The sequence below is a fragment of the Tympanuchus pallidicinctus genome, unplaced genomic scaffold, assembly GCF_026119805.1.
Source record: "Tympanuchus pallidicinctus isolate F22 unplaced genomic scaffold, pur_lepc_1.0 scaffold22, whole genome shotgun sequence".
In the NCBI taxonomy this organism is placed as follows: Eukaryota; Metazoa; Chordata; class Aves; order Galliformes; family Phasianidae; genus Tympanuchus; species Tympanuchus pallidicinctus.
Window position 1 is genome coordinate 7,254,969 of NW_026294739.1, and position 16,172 is coordinate 7,271,140.

Consider the following 16,172-nt stretch of genomic DNA (forward strand, 5'->3'; position numbering starts at 1 on the left):
CAACAGCAGTGGCCATTTATCTTACCAATTTAGTACAGAAAAATCCAATTTTCTTCAGACAACATCCACCCGAAAAATTACATGCAACCCAATCAGCTTCATTAAGACTCAAGGAGGTACCGTGTGTTTTACCCTCTGTTTTAGCAAAGTTTCAGCGCACTCTGTACTAAAAACAGATTCACACAAATGCAAATCCAACAGTGTTCAAGAAAAGCCTCGCACAAAACTGCGTACAGTGCATACACCGAGCAGACCATGCAGAATAAGGACTCCATCCAAATTTCACATGTCATTAAAGACAACTTGGCCATTAATCCAAGTTTAGGAGCAAAGAAGGATTTTCCAGAACAGATAAACTGCAACAATCCCTTTGATCCCAGAGGTTAAGCTTTGCTCACAATGGGAGATGAACCACGCGGGGCAGAACGGTGCCCTTTCTGTCTGTGACAATGGCATCGCAAACACCACTTAATCAATATTTGGCCAGCGACACCGCAAATCACCTTTTCAGATTTTAATTCCTGGTTGTAAAACAACTGTAGGGCAACCAGCGAGATAAGACATTGCACCGACAGCTTAATTGCCTCTTACTGTCCCACTCGTTATATATGCACACTGTTAATCGCTCCGAACCTTTATTTACCAGTGAACAAATGAGCTGTCAGCAGCACATCAAACCCTGCCAACCAAACAATCTCAGCACATGACACACAGTGGCCCTAATGCGCCCACGGTGAGTTTTAATTTCATTACGTTTTGCTCATTTTCTAGGGGGAGTGACTGGAGGTGAATTACCACAGCAGCATGGGGCAGGAGCACTGCAGGGAAGGGGAGCAGAGCAGGGTCTGTGCTGAGCTCAGATCCCATTTAGTAGCCAGAGCTCAGCAATCGGGTCCTGCATCCTTATTTATATGTTCTCCTCTGCCTGTAGCCACACGTGTGTGTCACATAGGATTTAAAGTGACATTTACATGGAGAAATCCGCACTGAGCACAGCGCTGTGATTTACTGCTTCACGTTTCACTCAATTTCTCCTTAAATTAACCAGAGAGCACTTTGTAGTTCTGCTCCATTTCCCAACGCAGTTTTACTACACAGCCCTGGGGACCCGCCATAATTTATCACTATCAACTTTATGGGCTCCTCTCGTTTCAACCCTTATCAATAAGTGAACCTAACGCAAAAGCCATCAGAACTGAACCCTCCCCTAGTGAAAGTCAGATAAAAGCATCAGCTTGACCTAACATAACAGAAGAGTACCACTTGGAATTAGACCCCCAAAAGAATCTCATAAGGATTTAATCAGCAGCAACTTTTAATTTCAGCATTAATCTCTAATTAATTTTGTATCTAATTAAAATCTCTGTCTGCTGATGCCATCACCACCGCTGCACAAGCAGCTGCTGACATCCCTGCTTCAGCGAGCCCTGCCGGTGCAACACGCACAACCTGAGCCTGGCACAGTGGCTCTGAGCAGAATGGGGTGGATTTGGGCACCAGTCCTGCCCTGCCCATGGAAACGTGCACATGTGAATGGGCCCTTTCACTGGGGCTCCTCACACCTCGCAGGGTGCACACAGCCACCCCAAACCCCACCTCACAGCCTGAGCTCGGCTGGGATGCATTCCTGCTGATGGCCACAATTTGGCAATCACAGGAAAGTCAAAAGCCAGGGACAAAAACCACAGTTCGGGAGCGAGCCCTTCAGACTCTAACCCCAGTCCTTTCAGAATTACACTAAGTTTAACCAACTATTAGTTAAGAGTTTTGGAGCAATCCAATCAGATGCAAGCTTAAGTACAAACTCAGGTAAACACATAGGAAGCGATCCCAATATTTGCTGCAGCAAGGTTTGCCCTCACTCTCGGTGCCTGAGCTCAGAGAACTGTGGCAGGATGTGCCCAGCAGTTCTGCTCCAACATTTTAGGAACTATTTCTGAGTCAGTCAAGTGCCCAAACACGGGTCAGATCCCCACATCGGGGGGGCAGGTGCAGCTGGGCATCACTTCAGTGGATGCAGTCAGGACAAGGAGCACCAGGGGCTGGGGGCAGCACCCCACAGGGCAGAGATAGAGGGCAGTCCCTCCCTCCATCAGCTGCCATAGCAGTGTAGCAGTATTACTAACCCCAAGGGGCAGCAGGCACTGAGCAGCCCTCCTCACAGCACGCGCCAGCCCTGTGCCCTCCGGAGCGCATGGCACCGCGTCACAGCCCGCAGATCAAGCTGCTGATTGTAACACTGCATCTAAATATTTAAGCTGGGGCCGGTGGTCGCGTGTCCCACGCACAGACAGCATCTGTCCTCTAATTCCATTACAGTGCACAGCAGAAATGCTTTTCCCCAAACTCACAAACAGGAACAGCATCGCTCAGCGAAGCAGAGCAACGGCTGAGCTGCTGAGCAGCGCTTTGTGCTGAGGCCCTTTCTAGCCCCCCCTAACCTCCCCAAGCTTCCCACATACACACAAAAATAGGGATGGTGCCGAAATTGTATTAATGTGAGCCTCGGGCACAGAGAAGAAAAAAAAAAAAAAAAGAAAAGAAAAGAAAAGAGGAAGGGGAGGGCGAGGGGGGAGGGTTTGGTGCGAGATGAAAGTGGAAGGAAAGAAAGAAGTCAATTTAGCCTGCTGCAGCCTGAATCGCTCCCGGAGCAGCGCTGGGGATGAGTAGGGCCCTTTCTGCGGGCGCATGACTGGGGGAGGATCCGCGGGACGGGGCCCGGGGGCCAATTCCGGCCGCGAACAGAGCCCCTTTGAGGCCGGGCCCGGCGCGGCGCTCCCAGCAGCGGGCACATAGCGGCCGTGGGATGCGAGCTCCGGGCGCTCCCTCCCCGCAGCCCTCGTTCTAAAAATAGGCCCCCTGTGCCATATAAAGGCGCTGAGGTTTCTCCTTCATGTGCTGTCTTTACGGTTTGGGCGGTTAAGAAAAATGCATCTTGTCCACAGGAAAAACAGATAGGCTGTGAAAGAGCCACTATCGGGCAGATAGGTGCCGTGGCAGCCAGGTTGTGTTCCAAATCTATGCCCCAGACCAGGGCAGAGGACAGCATCAGCAGCAGAGCAGCAGTGCAGCATGTGTGGCATCTGCCAGGGGTACGAGAGAGCGGGGTTAAGTGCCTGCAAAGAGCATGTTATCTAAAAGGCTGTTTTTCTCTTCTGTCTGATTCCACTGCTACAAGAACGCCTCAAATCCTATACAGGGAATCAGCAGCCTTTAAAGTCAGCCCAACTCTGCTTCATTTTCTTCCAGCCAAGCCAACACCTGCGTTGTCATGCCCCACAGCCCCTGTGCCACTCCAGCCACAGGCACAGCCCAGCTCACAGAGCACCCTAGCACACTGCACTCTCCCCACCCCGCAGCATTGCACACTGCTGCTGAGGGCACACAGCTCCGAGTACCTTGCTGGATTGTCCCACACCATCCTGTGGATGCAGTGCTGTCACCCAGCTCCGCACACAGCCACCACCACCACAGAACCACAGCCATGGGGCTCTGCAGCCACCGCAATGAGAAGTGCCGGGCCGGGTGCTTGTGTGGGCAGAGTGGAGCCTTCACTCCTCTGTTGGCAATGGGAGTTGAAGCAGAACTTCTCTTTTCTCATGACTTTGCAAGGAGGGGCAAACCCATTTTGGGGCTGTTTTGCTCCCACAATGAGCTCTCTGCTGTGTTTTCCTGTAGCATCCCATAAGAGCAAGGCACAAGCACAGTAACAAGTTCTCTCTATCAACTGCACTCTCGCTGTAGCACACTGGCCACGCCATAACAAAATGAAGCACCAGGATGATATGGGTAAGCAGGAGTGGTTGTGGAGGGAGCTGATCCTCCCTCCCATTGCCATTCTCTGCCAAACTGGTACCCAGCCCACAAGCACACACAGACACAGCACAGGGTGGTACGGCCCATTGCGTTCAAGAGAATCCTGCCACTAACTGAATGCAAAGGAATCAAAACTGGGCACACATGCCAGCAGGACGCCAGGAAAGAGGTACATGACTGCAGAAGCAGCCCAGGCACAAGTCCCCTCCTTCCTTCAGCACAGCTCTCCATCGGAGCAGGCACCAGGAAAACAGCCACGTGCACATAGGGGCACAGAGAGGCACTCAGACACTTCTGGCCCTCACAGAGTTCCCGTCAGCACCTCCTGTGTGTGCATTACACGCACACTCACAGACACAAGATGGGGTTTTAAGAACAGAGCCACAGAGTAACTTTGGGGAGCACACTCAGGTTTGTTGCTACAATACAAGGGTTTAGCCTGCTTTAAATAAAACGTTTTTTTGCTGTCCTTCCTGATCGGTTCTCAGCACCTCCAGATGTCTGGAATTACCACAAACATTCTGGAGATACGAACAGCACTTTTTCCACGGTGGAGAGTCCATAAAACTGTGTGGAGCATCAGCTATTAGGGGCTCATTGAATAATTCATCCCTCATTGCAAGCCCATAATGTCTTTTCTCAGCCTTTTGTGGGGCTGTTTTCTCTTCTTTTCTCCTTGAATTATAAAAAGGTTGCCTTCCTTTGTTCACATCAAGCTGCTGCTAGCTGGAGCTTTGTCTACGCAAAGCCAAAGTGTGAGTTTCAATGGACTCTCCCCTCTTTGTTTTCCAAGTTCATCTCCAAGTGTAGATTGTGTATAGAAGGCCTTCTTTGTAAAAGCTGCAGAAGTTGTACAAATGTTTGACCAGCTCATTTGGTACTTTTGTCTCGCCTTCCCCAGCGCCGTGCCTGTGCCGGGCCGCCACTTCCAGCCCTAGCCCGGCCCGACCCGGCCGCCCCTCCGGCAGCCCCGAAGAAGCCGGCCCAGCAGTGTCCCGCAGCCCCCGGCCCGGCCCGGCCCAGCACACGTCAACACAGCACAAACTTTCCGCAGCCTTTACTTTAGAGAAGCACCGCACTGTGTGACCGCGGCCGCCAGGCTGAAGGCGGTCCCCCCGATTGAGGCCCCGCGGCACAGAGGCTTCCCCCGGCGGCCCGACCGCCCCTCGCGCGTTTCCCGGTCCCGGCCCGGCCTCCCCGCCGAGCACCCCCCCATCTCCCGCCGCAGTTCCCGGGTGCGGGCATTACCTCTCTCGCTGAGGATGCCGTCGATGCTGTGCTTCGCCTTCTTGTCTCCTTCCTCCGCCTCCTTCCTCTCCAGCTCGGCCTCCTCCTCCTCGCCTTTCCCAAACTTGCTCCGCAGGATGCGGCTGATGGAGCTCACTTCGGGAGGAGTGCGGATCTGTGACCGCCGCTCCTCCGGGCCGAGCCCTGCTTCCGGCCGCTGCCGTCGGAGGCCTCGCTGTCCTCCCGCGGGGTTGGCACCGCCCCGCGCAATTCCCCCCCCCGAGGTGACGGGAGCCCCCCGACACCGCCCGGACTCGGTCCCGCCGCCCCCTCCCGCCGGTACCCTCCGCTCGTAGCGTAATTGAACCCTTTGCGAAGCGTCCCCGGCTCCCGGCGCGGCCGCCACGGGCCCCGTTCCCCCGGCACGGAGCATCCCGCAGTGCCCCTACCTGAGGGCACGGTGTTGCGGTCGCAGACGCCGTCCTTGAGCAGCCTGTCGCGGATCTCCCAGCTGAACATCCCCGCGTTCTCCCGCTTGTACTCCTCGATTTTTTTCTCCACGTCCGGCGTCGTCACCTGCTTCAGAGCACACGGGGCGAGCGGGAGCTGTGCGGCGGCGGAGCCCGGAGTGCCCCTGCCCCACACGGACCTCCCAGAGAGACCGCACGGCCCCGCGGGCAGGGACTGCCCGAGGCTATGGAGGCGGCGGCGTTACCCCGGGCAGACAGAACGGCCCGAACCGGCAGGGAGGGGATGGAGCTCCGCGGGGACAGCGCTCAATTGTGCTGGGACAGCGCGGGGTGCGAGCAGAGCTGTGCGTAGGGAGAGACTGAGCGGAACGAAGTCCGCAGCACTGAACGGAGAGTAGAGCTGTGGCGTTGTGAGGGGACCGGGAAGGACCCGGGGGGGTTTCTTCGGTGCTCTAAAGTGGAGCCGAACTGAAATAAATGCAGGTTGAGGGCCCGCGCTCCGTCACGCGCCTGTAGAAAAATCTGTCGTTTTAACACGAGAACGGAAAGTTCGGGAGCCGCCACTTTGGTAACAACAAAGGAAAAAATCCGGCCAGCGGCTTTGAACGAAAACTCAAAAAGTTCACTTCTCTTTGTGAGGAAAACAAAAGATATAAGGAACGGAGAGGCAAAACTCGAGAGGAGGATCTATATCGCTCTGCACTGTTGTGACCGCGAACTTTTTAGCGCTTTGCAAAAAGCACGGAAGGAGCGGAGCAGCTGAAAGGGCGGCGGGCGGAGCAGGGCCGAGCGGGCAGCACAGCTCCCGGAGCTGCCCTTTCTCCCTCACTTCGTTTCGGATAATTTCTTTTTTTTTTTTTTTTAAACGCGATTTTCTTTTCACACAAATAATAAATCTTTCCCACAATCGTTTCAAGACGCGGACCCGCCAGGAACAGCGCGCAGGACCGTGCCTGTGCGCGGCCCCTCGCCCCCTCTCGCGCCCGCCGGGCTCACCTTGGGTTTGCTGCCGCCGATGGCCCCCGGGCGGATGGAGCCCGTCTCCTGGTAGCGGCAGAGGATCTTGGAGACGCAGCCGTGGGACACGCGCAGCTGCCGGGAGATGACACAGGGCCGGATGCCGTGGTGCGCCATCTCCACGATCTTGTGGCGGATATGGTTGGGCAGCGGCCGTCCGTTGATGAACACTCCTCCGAGCTGATTGACTCTGCCCTGGCCGAGAGGTGTAGAGACTGGACAAGAGGAGGAGAAACAGCGTTAACGTCTCCTTCGGACCCCGCGGCGTGTCGGCACCTGTTGCGCCCAACCGGGGAGTGCCGCCGGGCAGGGACCCGGGTCCGAAGTTCCCGCGGCCCCTTCCGACCTTCGCACGCGCTCCGTCCCCCAACTTTTCCCCGCTTTCTGACCGCCGCCCCTCCTCCCGCCCTCACCTTCCAACGGGAAGCCGCCGCGCGGGTAGCTCTGCCCGGCTCCGGGCCGCATCATCCTGGGCACGGCCCCGGCCAGCGTGGTCATCGCGGCGGCGTGGCGCGCTCCTGCCCAGGTGCAGCTGCGGGAGAGAGCGCCGTCAGAGCCGCCACGCGGGGAGGGGACGCCGCCGGGGGCGGGGAAGGGCCGCTCCCTGCTGCCCCTTCGTCGGTGACCCGCGCTGCCCCGCGCCGGGAGGGCCGGACCGGACCCCGCGGATCCAGGAGCGGGGCGGGCGGGGCCGGGCGGGCGGCGGCGGCGTTGTCCCGGGAGTGGGGGCCGCGGGGCCGCCTCCATTTATCGGCTCCGGACCCGGCGCGGCTCCGCTGCGGCGCCGCCGCGATTGGCCGCCGCCGCCCGGCCCGGCCGCGCCGCCCCCGCTGATTGGGCGGGGAACGGGGACTCTCCCGCACCGCCGCTGCCCGGGGCGGCCCGGCCCGGCCGAGAGCCGCCGGCCCCGGGGGGCTCCGCGCCCCGACGGCTCCGGGAGAGCGGCCGAGGGGCCCGCGCGTCGCTCCTCGCCCTCGGGGTCCCGCTCCCGACCCGGGGCTCGCAGCGCGCTTTGTCCGCGTAGAAGACGCGGGGGAGCGACCGCCCTTCTCTTCTCCGACACCGCTACAACCTCCTCCCTCCCTTCTGTTTCTGTAGTTCGCGCCGCCCGGGAGCAGCACCTCCGGCCCCAGTGTCGCGGACGGGCTGGAAGCACCGCAGCGGACCTCCGCTTTCACGGACCGACGGACGGACGGGGCGGCCCCGCGCACCCCCGCGGCTGTGCCGTACGCGAGGCGCCCGCTCGGCCCCACCAACCGACGGGCGGTTGTTCCCAGGAATTTATTGTAGCATTCAGCCCGAAGTGCCGCAAAAAGAAAGGAGGTGACGTCCGCCCGGAGCCGGGCTGACCGCAGCAGGACATGACGCCAGGAGTGTTGTAAAGGCCGTCTGTCCTCAGAGAGGTACCATTGTGCGCGGCCCTTTATTTACAGCTCGGGAAGTGCCAGCGAACTCGGCTCTGCGCTGTGAAGTGCCAGCCCGGCTTCCACTGCGCTCTTTATTTGCAATCCTCTATTCAGCGACTGTCACTCCCGAGCCTCGAGTTATTCAGGCCCTTAATCAATCAAAGGGATGAGAGTCGCTCAGGTTCCCCCCTTTGAAATAAAGGAAACAATGTTTTGTGCCGGGCCCGCGGCCGCTTCCCCGCGCGGTTCGGGCGCTCCTTTCGGGGCCGTGGGGCCCAGCGGCGGTGCGGCGCTGCCAGGCCCGGCCCTGCGGGGAGCGGATCGGAGAGGGACGCGGCCCCGTGCAACCCGGGACTCAGCCGCCCCGGCCGCTGCTCGGAGCGGAGTCGGTCTCTTTTCCCGAGCATCAGAGCCAAGCAGGGAGGGGAGAAAAGTTTTACCGTGGCCTCGAAACTGGCTCGTAAGAAAAGCTCGTGTAGCGGGGAAAATCGGAGCCTATTTCTCCCCGTGCTACCCTTTACTGAGCACAGTGGCAGTCTGAGCATCGAGCCCTGCTCCTGCGGGACCCGGGCACGGCCTGCGGCCGGAGCTAGGAAGCGTTCCGCAGTGCTATCGAGGCACCGAGTTCCAAAGCTCCCGTGTGGGGCTCGGCGGGGATGTGGGAGTATTTTTTTTAAATAAATGCATCAATAAATTAAAAAAGTATTTCAGCTTCACTTTGAGCTCGCGGAACACAACAGCTCGGGCCCCGCAGCGATTCTCTCGCCGCAGCTGCGGAGCGCTCCCGCCGCACTCGATGCATCCCGTGGCCGCTTTCCCCGACGGACCCCCGGCCCCGTTCCGCCGCACCCCGCCCCGCGCACCCACCTCGCCGGGGCCGCCGCCCTCGCTACCAACCGGCGGAGGGACACGGCCGCATCCTCCGCACGAAACTGCTGAAATCCGAGGGAAAAGATGAGCCCCGAAAGCCGGCCCCGGCCCCGGCCCCGGCCCCGCTCCTCCCTCCCCCCTCGCCCCCTCGCCCCCACCCCCATGTGACCGTCCTTGGACTAGCGGAGATGATTTCACGGTGTTCCCGTGGAAATGGCTAAAAACGCTCCCGCTAATTACAGAGCTCTTCCAGGCCAGGTGCACTTTTAATTGGATTAGCGAGCGCTCGGTATGAAACCTGCGGCACATCGAATGGGCGGCGAAACTCGGCGCTGTTCGGGACAACGGCAGTTCGTTCTAAACGAGAGCATTGGAAACAAATCAGTTACACTCTTTTGCGCCTTTACGCGCATACGTTTATTTCTAATAAGGGGTTCGGAGGGAATTGTGCACAGACCTATTCCCAGGGAAGGTGATGTTGGAGAAAGGCGCTGGGGTTTGTGAGTAGGGATGTAAGTGGAGGAGTGAAAATGGAGAGGAGAGGAGAGGAGAGGAGAGGAGAGGAGAGGAGAGGAGAGGAGAGGAGAGGAGAGGAGAGGAGAGGAGAGGAGAGGAGAGGAGAGGAGAGGAGAGGAGAAACTGGGACAGAAAGAGATATATAAAAAGAAAAGGAAAGAAGGAAGGAAGAAGGAAGAAATAAAGGAGAGAAGAAAAAGAGAGAAAGAGAGAGCAAACAAGGCAAGGAAAAGAAGAGAAAAAAGAAAAGAAAAAGAAAAGAAAAGAAAAGAAAAGAAAAGAAAAGAAAAGAAAAGAAAAGAAAAGAAAAGAAAAGAAAAGAAAAGAAAAGAAAAGAAAAGAAAAGAAAAGAAAAGAAAAGAAAAGAAAAGAAAAGAAAAGAGAAAAGAAAAGAGAAAAGAAAAGAAAAGAGAAAAGAAAAGAAAAGAGGAAAAAGGGGAAAAGGGGGAAGAGAAGAGAAGAGAAGAGAAGAGAAGAGAAGAGAAGAGAAGAGAAGAGAAGAGAAGAGAAGAGAAGAGAAGAGAAGAGAAGAGAAGAGAAGAGAAGAGAAGAGAAGAGAAGAGAAGAGAAGAGAAGAGAAGAGAAGAGAAGAGAAGAGAAGAGAAGAGAAGAGAAGAGAAGAGAAGAGAAGAGAAGAGAAGAGTTTTTCCCAGCATAACGAGTGTGTAGCAGGGCCTGCTATTTCTGGCCCTTGTCCCTCACTGCCCCCACTACAAACACCATAACAGAACCTCTCTGGGGGCTGTGCACGGGCCTTGTGTGTCACACGCGGTGCCCGCTGCAGATCTTCGCAAAGCTCTCCTCCTCCTTCCCTCCCACGGAGCGGGCAGCTGTGTTGTGCTGGGGCTGCCCTGCAGGGTCGAGCTGCCGGGCGCTGTGGGTCTCCAGCAGCCGCCGTTCCCCCCCCGAGCACGTTCGCCTCGCTACAGTGAGGAGGGGAGGGGTGCGAGTTACATGCAGTTCGGAGCGAGTTTTGGGAAGAGAGTGACCTACATATGGCAGTGTGTGGGGAAATGGCAGTGGGGAAAGAAAAAGAAGAAGGAAGAGAAGAAAGAAAAGAGAGAGAAGCGAGACAGAGGGAGAGAAAGAGAGAAAGAAAAAGGAAGAGAAAGAGGAGAGGAGGGAAGGGAAGGGAAGGGAAGGGAAGGGAAGGGAAGGGAAGGGAAGGGAAGGGAAGGGAAGGGAAGGGAAGGGAAGGGAAGGGAAGGGAAGGGAAGGGAAGGGAAGGGAAGGGAAGGGAAGGGAAGGGAAGGGATCAAGCTGAGCGGCGACCGATTGCAGAGGGCTGCAGGCTTGGTGCAGACCCCGCTCCGGGCCCGGCGGGAGGTGACGGCGGCAGCGGTAGCAGCGCAGCGCCCTTCAGACACACCTCCGCAGGCGGAGCGCGGCCGGGGCAGAGAGGAATCGGAGTTCCTCCGGGCCGCGCTGCTGCTTGTGGATCCCCGCGCGGTTTCGGCCCCCTAAGGGTCTCGCCGGGGTCCCCCCGTCCCGCAGAGCCGCCGGGAGGCACCGCCCCGCAGCGGGACGCGGCCGTGGGAGAACACGTGCGGGTCCCGCCCGCCCCGCACCGCCCTGACCGCCTGCGGGGAGCGATGCCCGGCCATGGGGCGGGAGGGTCCGTGCCGGCCCTGCGGGTACTTAGACACAAGGAGTCCCAGGATTAATTGTGTTAAGACTTTTTTCCTTTTTTTTTTTTTTTTTTTTTTTTTTTTTTTTTTTTTTTTTTTGTGCAGAAACTCAATACTATCTGGTGAAAAAAGAAGAAATTACCAGCGAAGGGCCGAGGAGATTAACGTTTGGAAACTTATGAAATGTAATCTGCACATCCAATCGATTCCCAGCATATCGGTTGAAAGGATAAAGATGCATATCTCCATGATGGATACTGCATTAATAGGCACATAAATAAAGGTTGAAAAGTCATCACGGGAAGCTTTGAACCTTTCTCCTTTGCTTTTATGTCCCGTGCACACGCTTCAGCACCGGCTGATTTTTTCCCTTTTGGTGTCGTTTCCTCGTCAATTTACGGCCCCAGCGCGGCGCGCAGCAGCCGGGAACAGGGCACCGGGGACAGGGATAGGGTTAGGGAGAAGGATAGGGACAGGGATAAGGACAGGAATAGGGACAGGGATAGAGACAGGGATAGGAACAGGGACAGGGCTCCCCAGGTCCTGCCGAACGCCCCACGCACGGTGAGCACCGGAGGAGGACGCGTTGGTCACTTCATTACGATGTGAAAGGGTCGGAGCTCAGCGAACGGAACAGGGAAGGAAATCCGCACGCACCTCTGCGGGGGGGGAAATCCGCGTCCCGCTCCTCACCGCCCCCGAGGTTCACAGCCACGGCTCACAACGACGCGTCTAATCCCCATTAACTGCTTGTACAAACACCAGGGTGATTAATTCCAGCGCTATCTCAGTGCATTTCCATGGGGGTTTTACAGCAGCAAAGAGACCTTTTGGGTTTTACGAACTAACGGCTCGGACCGATCGAATACGCTCTGTTTCGAAGCGGGTGATTTCCGTAGCAGAGGGGGAAAACACGACCCACGGCGTGCGGTGCCCGGGGGCTGAGGGAGGAGGCCGGGTAGCAGCCCCAGCACAGTCCCCGTGTCCTCTGCCCGCACTCAGCACTGTGGGGCCGGGGGTACCGACACCGGTCGGAGAGCGGCCCTATCAGCACCGAGGCTGAGCTCAGCAATAGGCATCTCGTCTGCAGCTGTGTGGTTTTAATGCTTATTATTTTAAAGATTACAATCTGGATTACAATCTGGAAAGAGAGAACGCAAAAGAGAAAGAGCAAAAAAAGAAAATCAAAGAAAAAAAAAAGAGGAAGAGAACGAAAGAAAGAACAATAAAGGAGAAGGAGAAAACGAAAGAGGAGAGGAGAGGAGAGGAGAGGAGAGGAGAGGAGAGGAGAGGAGAGGAGAGGAGAGGAGAGGAGAGGAGAGGAGAGGAGAGGAGAGGAGAGGAGAGGAGAGGAGAGGAGAGGAGAGGAGAGGAGAGGAAAATAGAACAACTGAACCGAGGAACACAGGGGACGAAGGCAAGCCGTGCAGAGCCGCGTCCCCTCTCCGTGCCCACCGGGAGGTCGCTCCCCGCTCCCGGTTCATGCCCAGCACCGCCCTGCCCGTGCCGGGCGCTCCACTGGCGGACAGCTCTGGGCCGGCGCCTCGGAGCGCAGCGCACCCCGCCTGGATGGACTTCGGGCTGGGGCCCCGCCGTGCGGAGCCCTCGGTGCCGGCAGCGGTGTCCGCCCTGCCGCGCTATGCCGAGCGTTACGGGCGGCCGGCGTCTCTCTGCCCCTTAGGATTTCTCCTTTTTGGCAGCTTCTTGACTTCCGTGCTACGGCGAAGAGACGCGCAGAGCTCCCTGCAGCGAGAAGGCTCGTGGCCCCACGCAGCTCCCAGTTCCATAGGAAGGAGCGGCGGGGCCGGGCGTTCCCTCGGCTGATCCCAAGGCCGGCCGCAGCGCAGCGGGCTGCAGGAGCGCCGTGAAGGGGAACTGCCGGCCCCGCCGCCCCGCCGAGGCCGCGTGTGGGAGGTCCCGCAGCTCTTCCCCGAGCCGCTCTCGAGCGGAGACAGGAATCGGCGACGTCGCTGCTCTCTCGCTCCCGGTCATCCGACGCGCACTGAAGTCCAAAGAAAGGGAAATAAAGTCTCGGTCCCGAAGCACTGCCTAACGCGGCGCCGGGGAATAGCGGTGTCGCGGCGGCCGCGCTACGGGCGCGCACCCCGAGCACCGGCTCAGCACGGGGACACCTCGCGCCCGGAGCCCCCGCTCGGCCCCACGGAGGGCAGCTCCCGCTGCGGACCTTTCGGAAACATTTGGCCTCCAAACAGCTCTTCCACCTTCCGTCCCGCCCCGTTGAAAGCGGGAAGTGCTCGGGAAATAACGGGAGCGGGCTTTCGTCCCGGGGGAAAGGGACCTCAAACACCGCCTCCAGGAACCGCAGAAATGAGGGTTTGGACCGGGGGGACGACACGGCCCCGGCAGCACATGGAAGAGTACTTGCAGGATCGCAGCCGAAGCTTGTCCCTTCCAGGCAAAAAGAGCGGAGGCAGCTCCAGATAGCGACAATGGCACTCACTTTCCACACGATTGTGATACTTCAATAATTCTCTGAGATCTAAGTCTGTTCCCAGGGAGAATCGTTACTACGTGACTACAGGAAAGTGTGATTACTACTTTTTTTTTTTTTTAATTATATTATTTAAATTGCTTCAAAGTCTGCAAAAGCAACTGCTCTTTTCTTTTTTTCTTTTCCTTCGGCCAGAAGAATATATTTCTGTCCCCTAATGCCAACCATGACCAAGAACTCCTTACTCACAACGTGGAAACAAAGCCAGAATTAGTGCTTACTGCCCACATTTCTACCACATAAAATATTTCATTATTCAAATGAAATCGAATTTTGGTTTACATCTCAAATGCATCAACCATTATTGCTGTCTGTATTAGACGGTTACAGAACAGAACGGGAAGGGATGTGTAGGAGTGGCAGCTTAACACCCCCATGCAGGACGGGACGTGTTTGGGTCTGGACCTGAGAAGAGCTGAGGGCTGAGATCTGGGTTTGCTGGTACATAACGAGTGCAGTGGGGATACATTCAAATGGAAGTGTCTGAGCTGTTCTTCCCAAATGCTATAACCCAATGAGACCAATCAGCCCCGTGGTATTTCAGTTTGCTGTAGAAACCTCCTTGAAGCAGATGAGGTGTTTGCTAACTGGAGATACACGTAAATGAGTGCAATCACCTGGATCCCAGATCCCGCAGTCTGAACTCACAGGCAGAAGCAAGTGTGAGGTGAGCTGGCTCTGATCAGGGCTGCAGGCCAGTTTTGGGTCTGGGTGCTTTTCGGAAGCAGCCATGTGTGCTCATGGAGATCAGCATCACTCTTTTCCCACAGCTCAGCCACACGGATTTTGTACAGCACTGATCAGAGATCAGTGCAGCTAAATATGTCTCGTGTAAGCAGATACAAGTGCATTTGGTTAGTGCAGCCATGGCATTTCTTCCAGACAGCTCAATCTCTACATGCACCTGGTTGCAGTGGAGCAGCAGATGAGCAGCAGGGCTTTCTGGCTGTAGGAAAAGCCAGCCATCAAATTTGAGCAGCTTTCAGAAGCAGGAGAAATCACAGCCCCAAAGCCATGCTGTGCAGCCATTTCCCTGACCTGCTGGTAGCACGCAGAGAGAATGGGTTGTGTTTGTGTAGAGATCCTGCAAGGCGCTGCCTCTTGTGTGCTTTAAATGCTCAGAGGTCAGCGCAAAGAATCATCAGTGCTTTCTTCAGCAATATAACATGCTAACAATATAATTCCAGCAACACAGGGTGTATTTTCTAGTAGACCAGTAGAACAGGTGGGGACGTTGCAGCCACAGAATGTCCCTAATGCAGGGAAAAGGATGGGTGAGATAGGATTTGTGTACATGAGAGCTCTTCCCAAGTGAGGAACGCAATTCTACATTTTTATTTCCAGCAGACATTAGGCACTCAATACAGTGTCCATTACCACATCTTGCACTGCATGAATATCAAATGCACCTCTTATCCCTAAGTCTGCAACCAGAGACATTAATGCCCATTTATATGAATTGTAATTAAGCTCAAGCTAAATATTGGCTTCTGCAGCAGTTAAATGTTGGCAGGTACACACAGCATTGAGAGGGAAAAGACTGTGTTGGTCATGGACACAGGGAAGGAGCTACAGCAGCGGCGTGCTGCGAGTCACTGTGCCCGCTCCACTCAGAACAGCCCCAGAACCATGCCTGAACACACGGCTGCACGCCATTCTCCAAGGAAGTTGGCAGTTCACACACATCCAGGACTCCAGCTCTGCAGGATTTGGGGGTTTTTTTGCACAACCATCAGCCTTGGCCAGCTGAGCAGTGTGCCCACACTGCTGGGACTGTTCACTGATGAAGGATTTCAACTGGAAGCCCACATCCACTCCATAACTACATCTATCTTCAGTGCACAACAAGTAACAGCAACCCACTCTTTCGTCACTTGCAAAAGGTGTTTCACACACAGCGTGACAACGCACAGGAAGCTACTTTGGGACTTATGCCTTGAGAACTAACCTGAATCTCTCCGAACAGTAACCTGAGCTGCCAAAGAGGAGCGCTGAGGTAAGAAGCAGAAGATCTCATACGCACCTTTAAACCACTGAATTTCAGCAATGTATTTTTGGAATGGGAATGTATTGCATGGAAAAAATAGCTGGAATTTATTCTTTTTTGTTCTCTGAAGAATAAACGTAGAAAGGAATTCCTTTTCAGGTCAGAGGCATTTTTGAGCTCCCCGCCTGCACTACCAGAGGATAATGGAAGAACAGAGCTCGATTCTCAAAGTATCTTTTTGGAAAACCTAGGCAAAACTGGGACCCCAACTAGCAGCCACTCCTGGGAACAGAGGTCCAGGTTCTGGTGCCAGAGGGTTTGGTACTGTTTTCTTGTTTGTCTTTGTGGTGCTTTTCCAATTGTTGGACACCCTGGCGATGGAACACAAAAGCACTTCAGCACGGTGCCAATCCAGCCAGATGACCACTGCCTTTATTCCTTCTGTGCATGAGTGAAGTGCTTGTGTCTGTCTGCACACCTGCCTTCATGAGACGAAGGTCTGCCACGATGTCAGCAAACACTTTGTGATTATTACTACTAACTGTGGGCCAGTAATGCCAAAAGGAATACAGCTTCCTTTCCCTGCAGCCGCAGTTCTTCTCAGGGGCACTCCAAAGGAGAGAGCAGAAATGGCAGCTCCTACACTGTGGCACTGACAGTACATGCCATGTGTTAAAAAAAACTTGGCTGTGCTTTAATACCTTAAAATACTGGTGTCCAGCA

At 55.9% G+C, this 16,172-nt stretch overlaps 1 protein-coding gene across 4 annotated transcripts in view; it reads right to left on the reverse strand.

Moving 5' to 3' along the window:
- The window catches only part of PAX3 (paired box 3), a 63,555-nt gene extending 56,372 nt beyond the window's left edge, over nt 1–7,183 (reverse strand). Inside the window, exons 1-5 of one of the 4 annotated variants that reach the window (XM_052686300.1) lie at nt 6,944–7,183; nt 6,510–6,745; nt 5,493–5,622; nt 5,065–5,199; nt 3,109–4,656 (exon numbers count right to left, since the gene is read on the reverse strand). In XM_052686300.1, coding sequence (XP_052542260.1) covers nt 4,523–4,656; nt 5,065–5,199; nt 5,493–5,622; nt 6,510–6,745; nt 6,944–7,028 — 720 coding nt within the window. In that variant the 5' untranslated portion in view covers nt 7,029–7,183 and the 3' untranslated portion in view covers nt 3,109–4,522. Of the gene's footprint in view, nt 1–3,108; nt 4,657–5,064; nt 5,200–5,492; nt 5,623–6,509; nt 6,746–6,943 lie in introns of those variants that run through there. The other 3 variants (XM_052686298.1, XM_052686297.1, XM_052686299.1) reach the window with 3 other exon arrangements.
- Between the last annotated feature and the right edge of the window lie 8,989 nt (nt 7,184–16,172).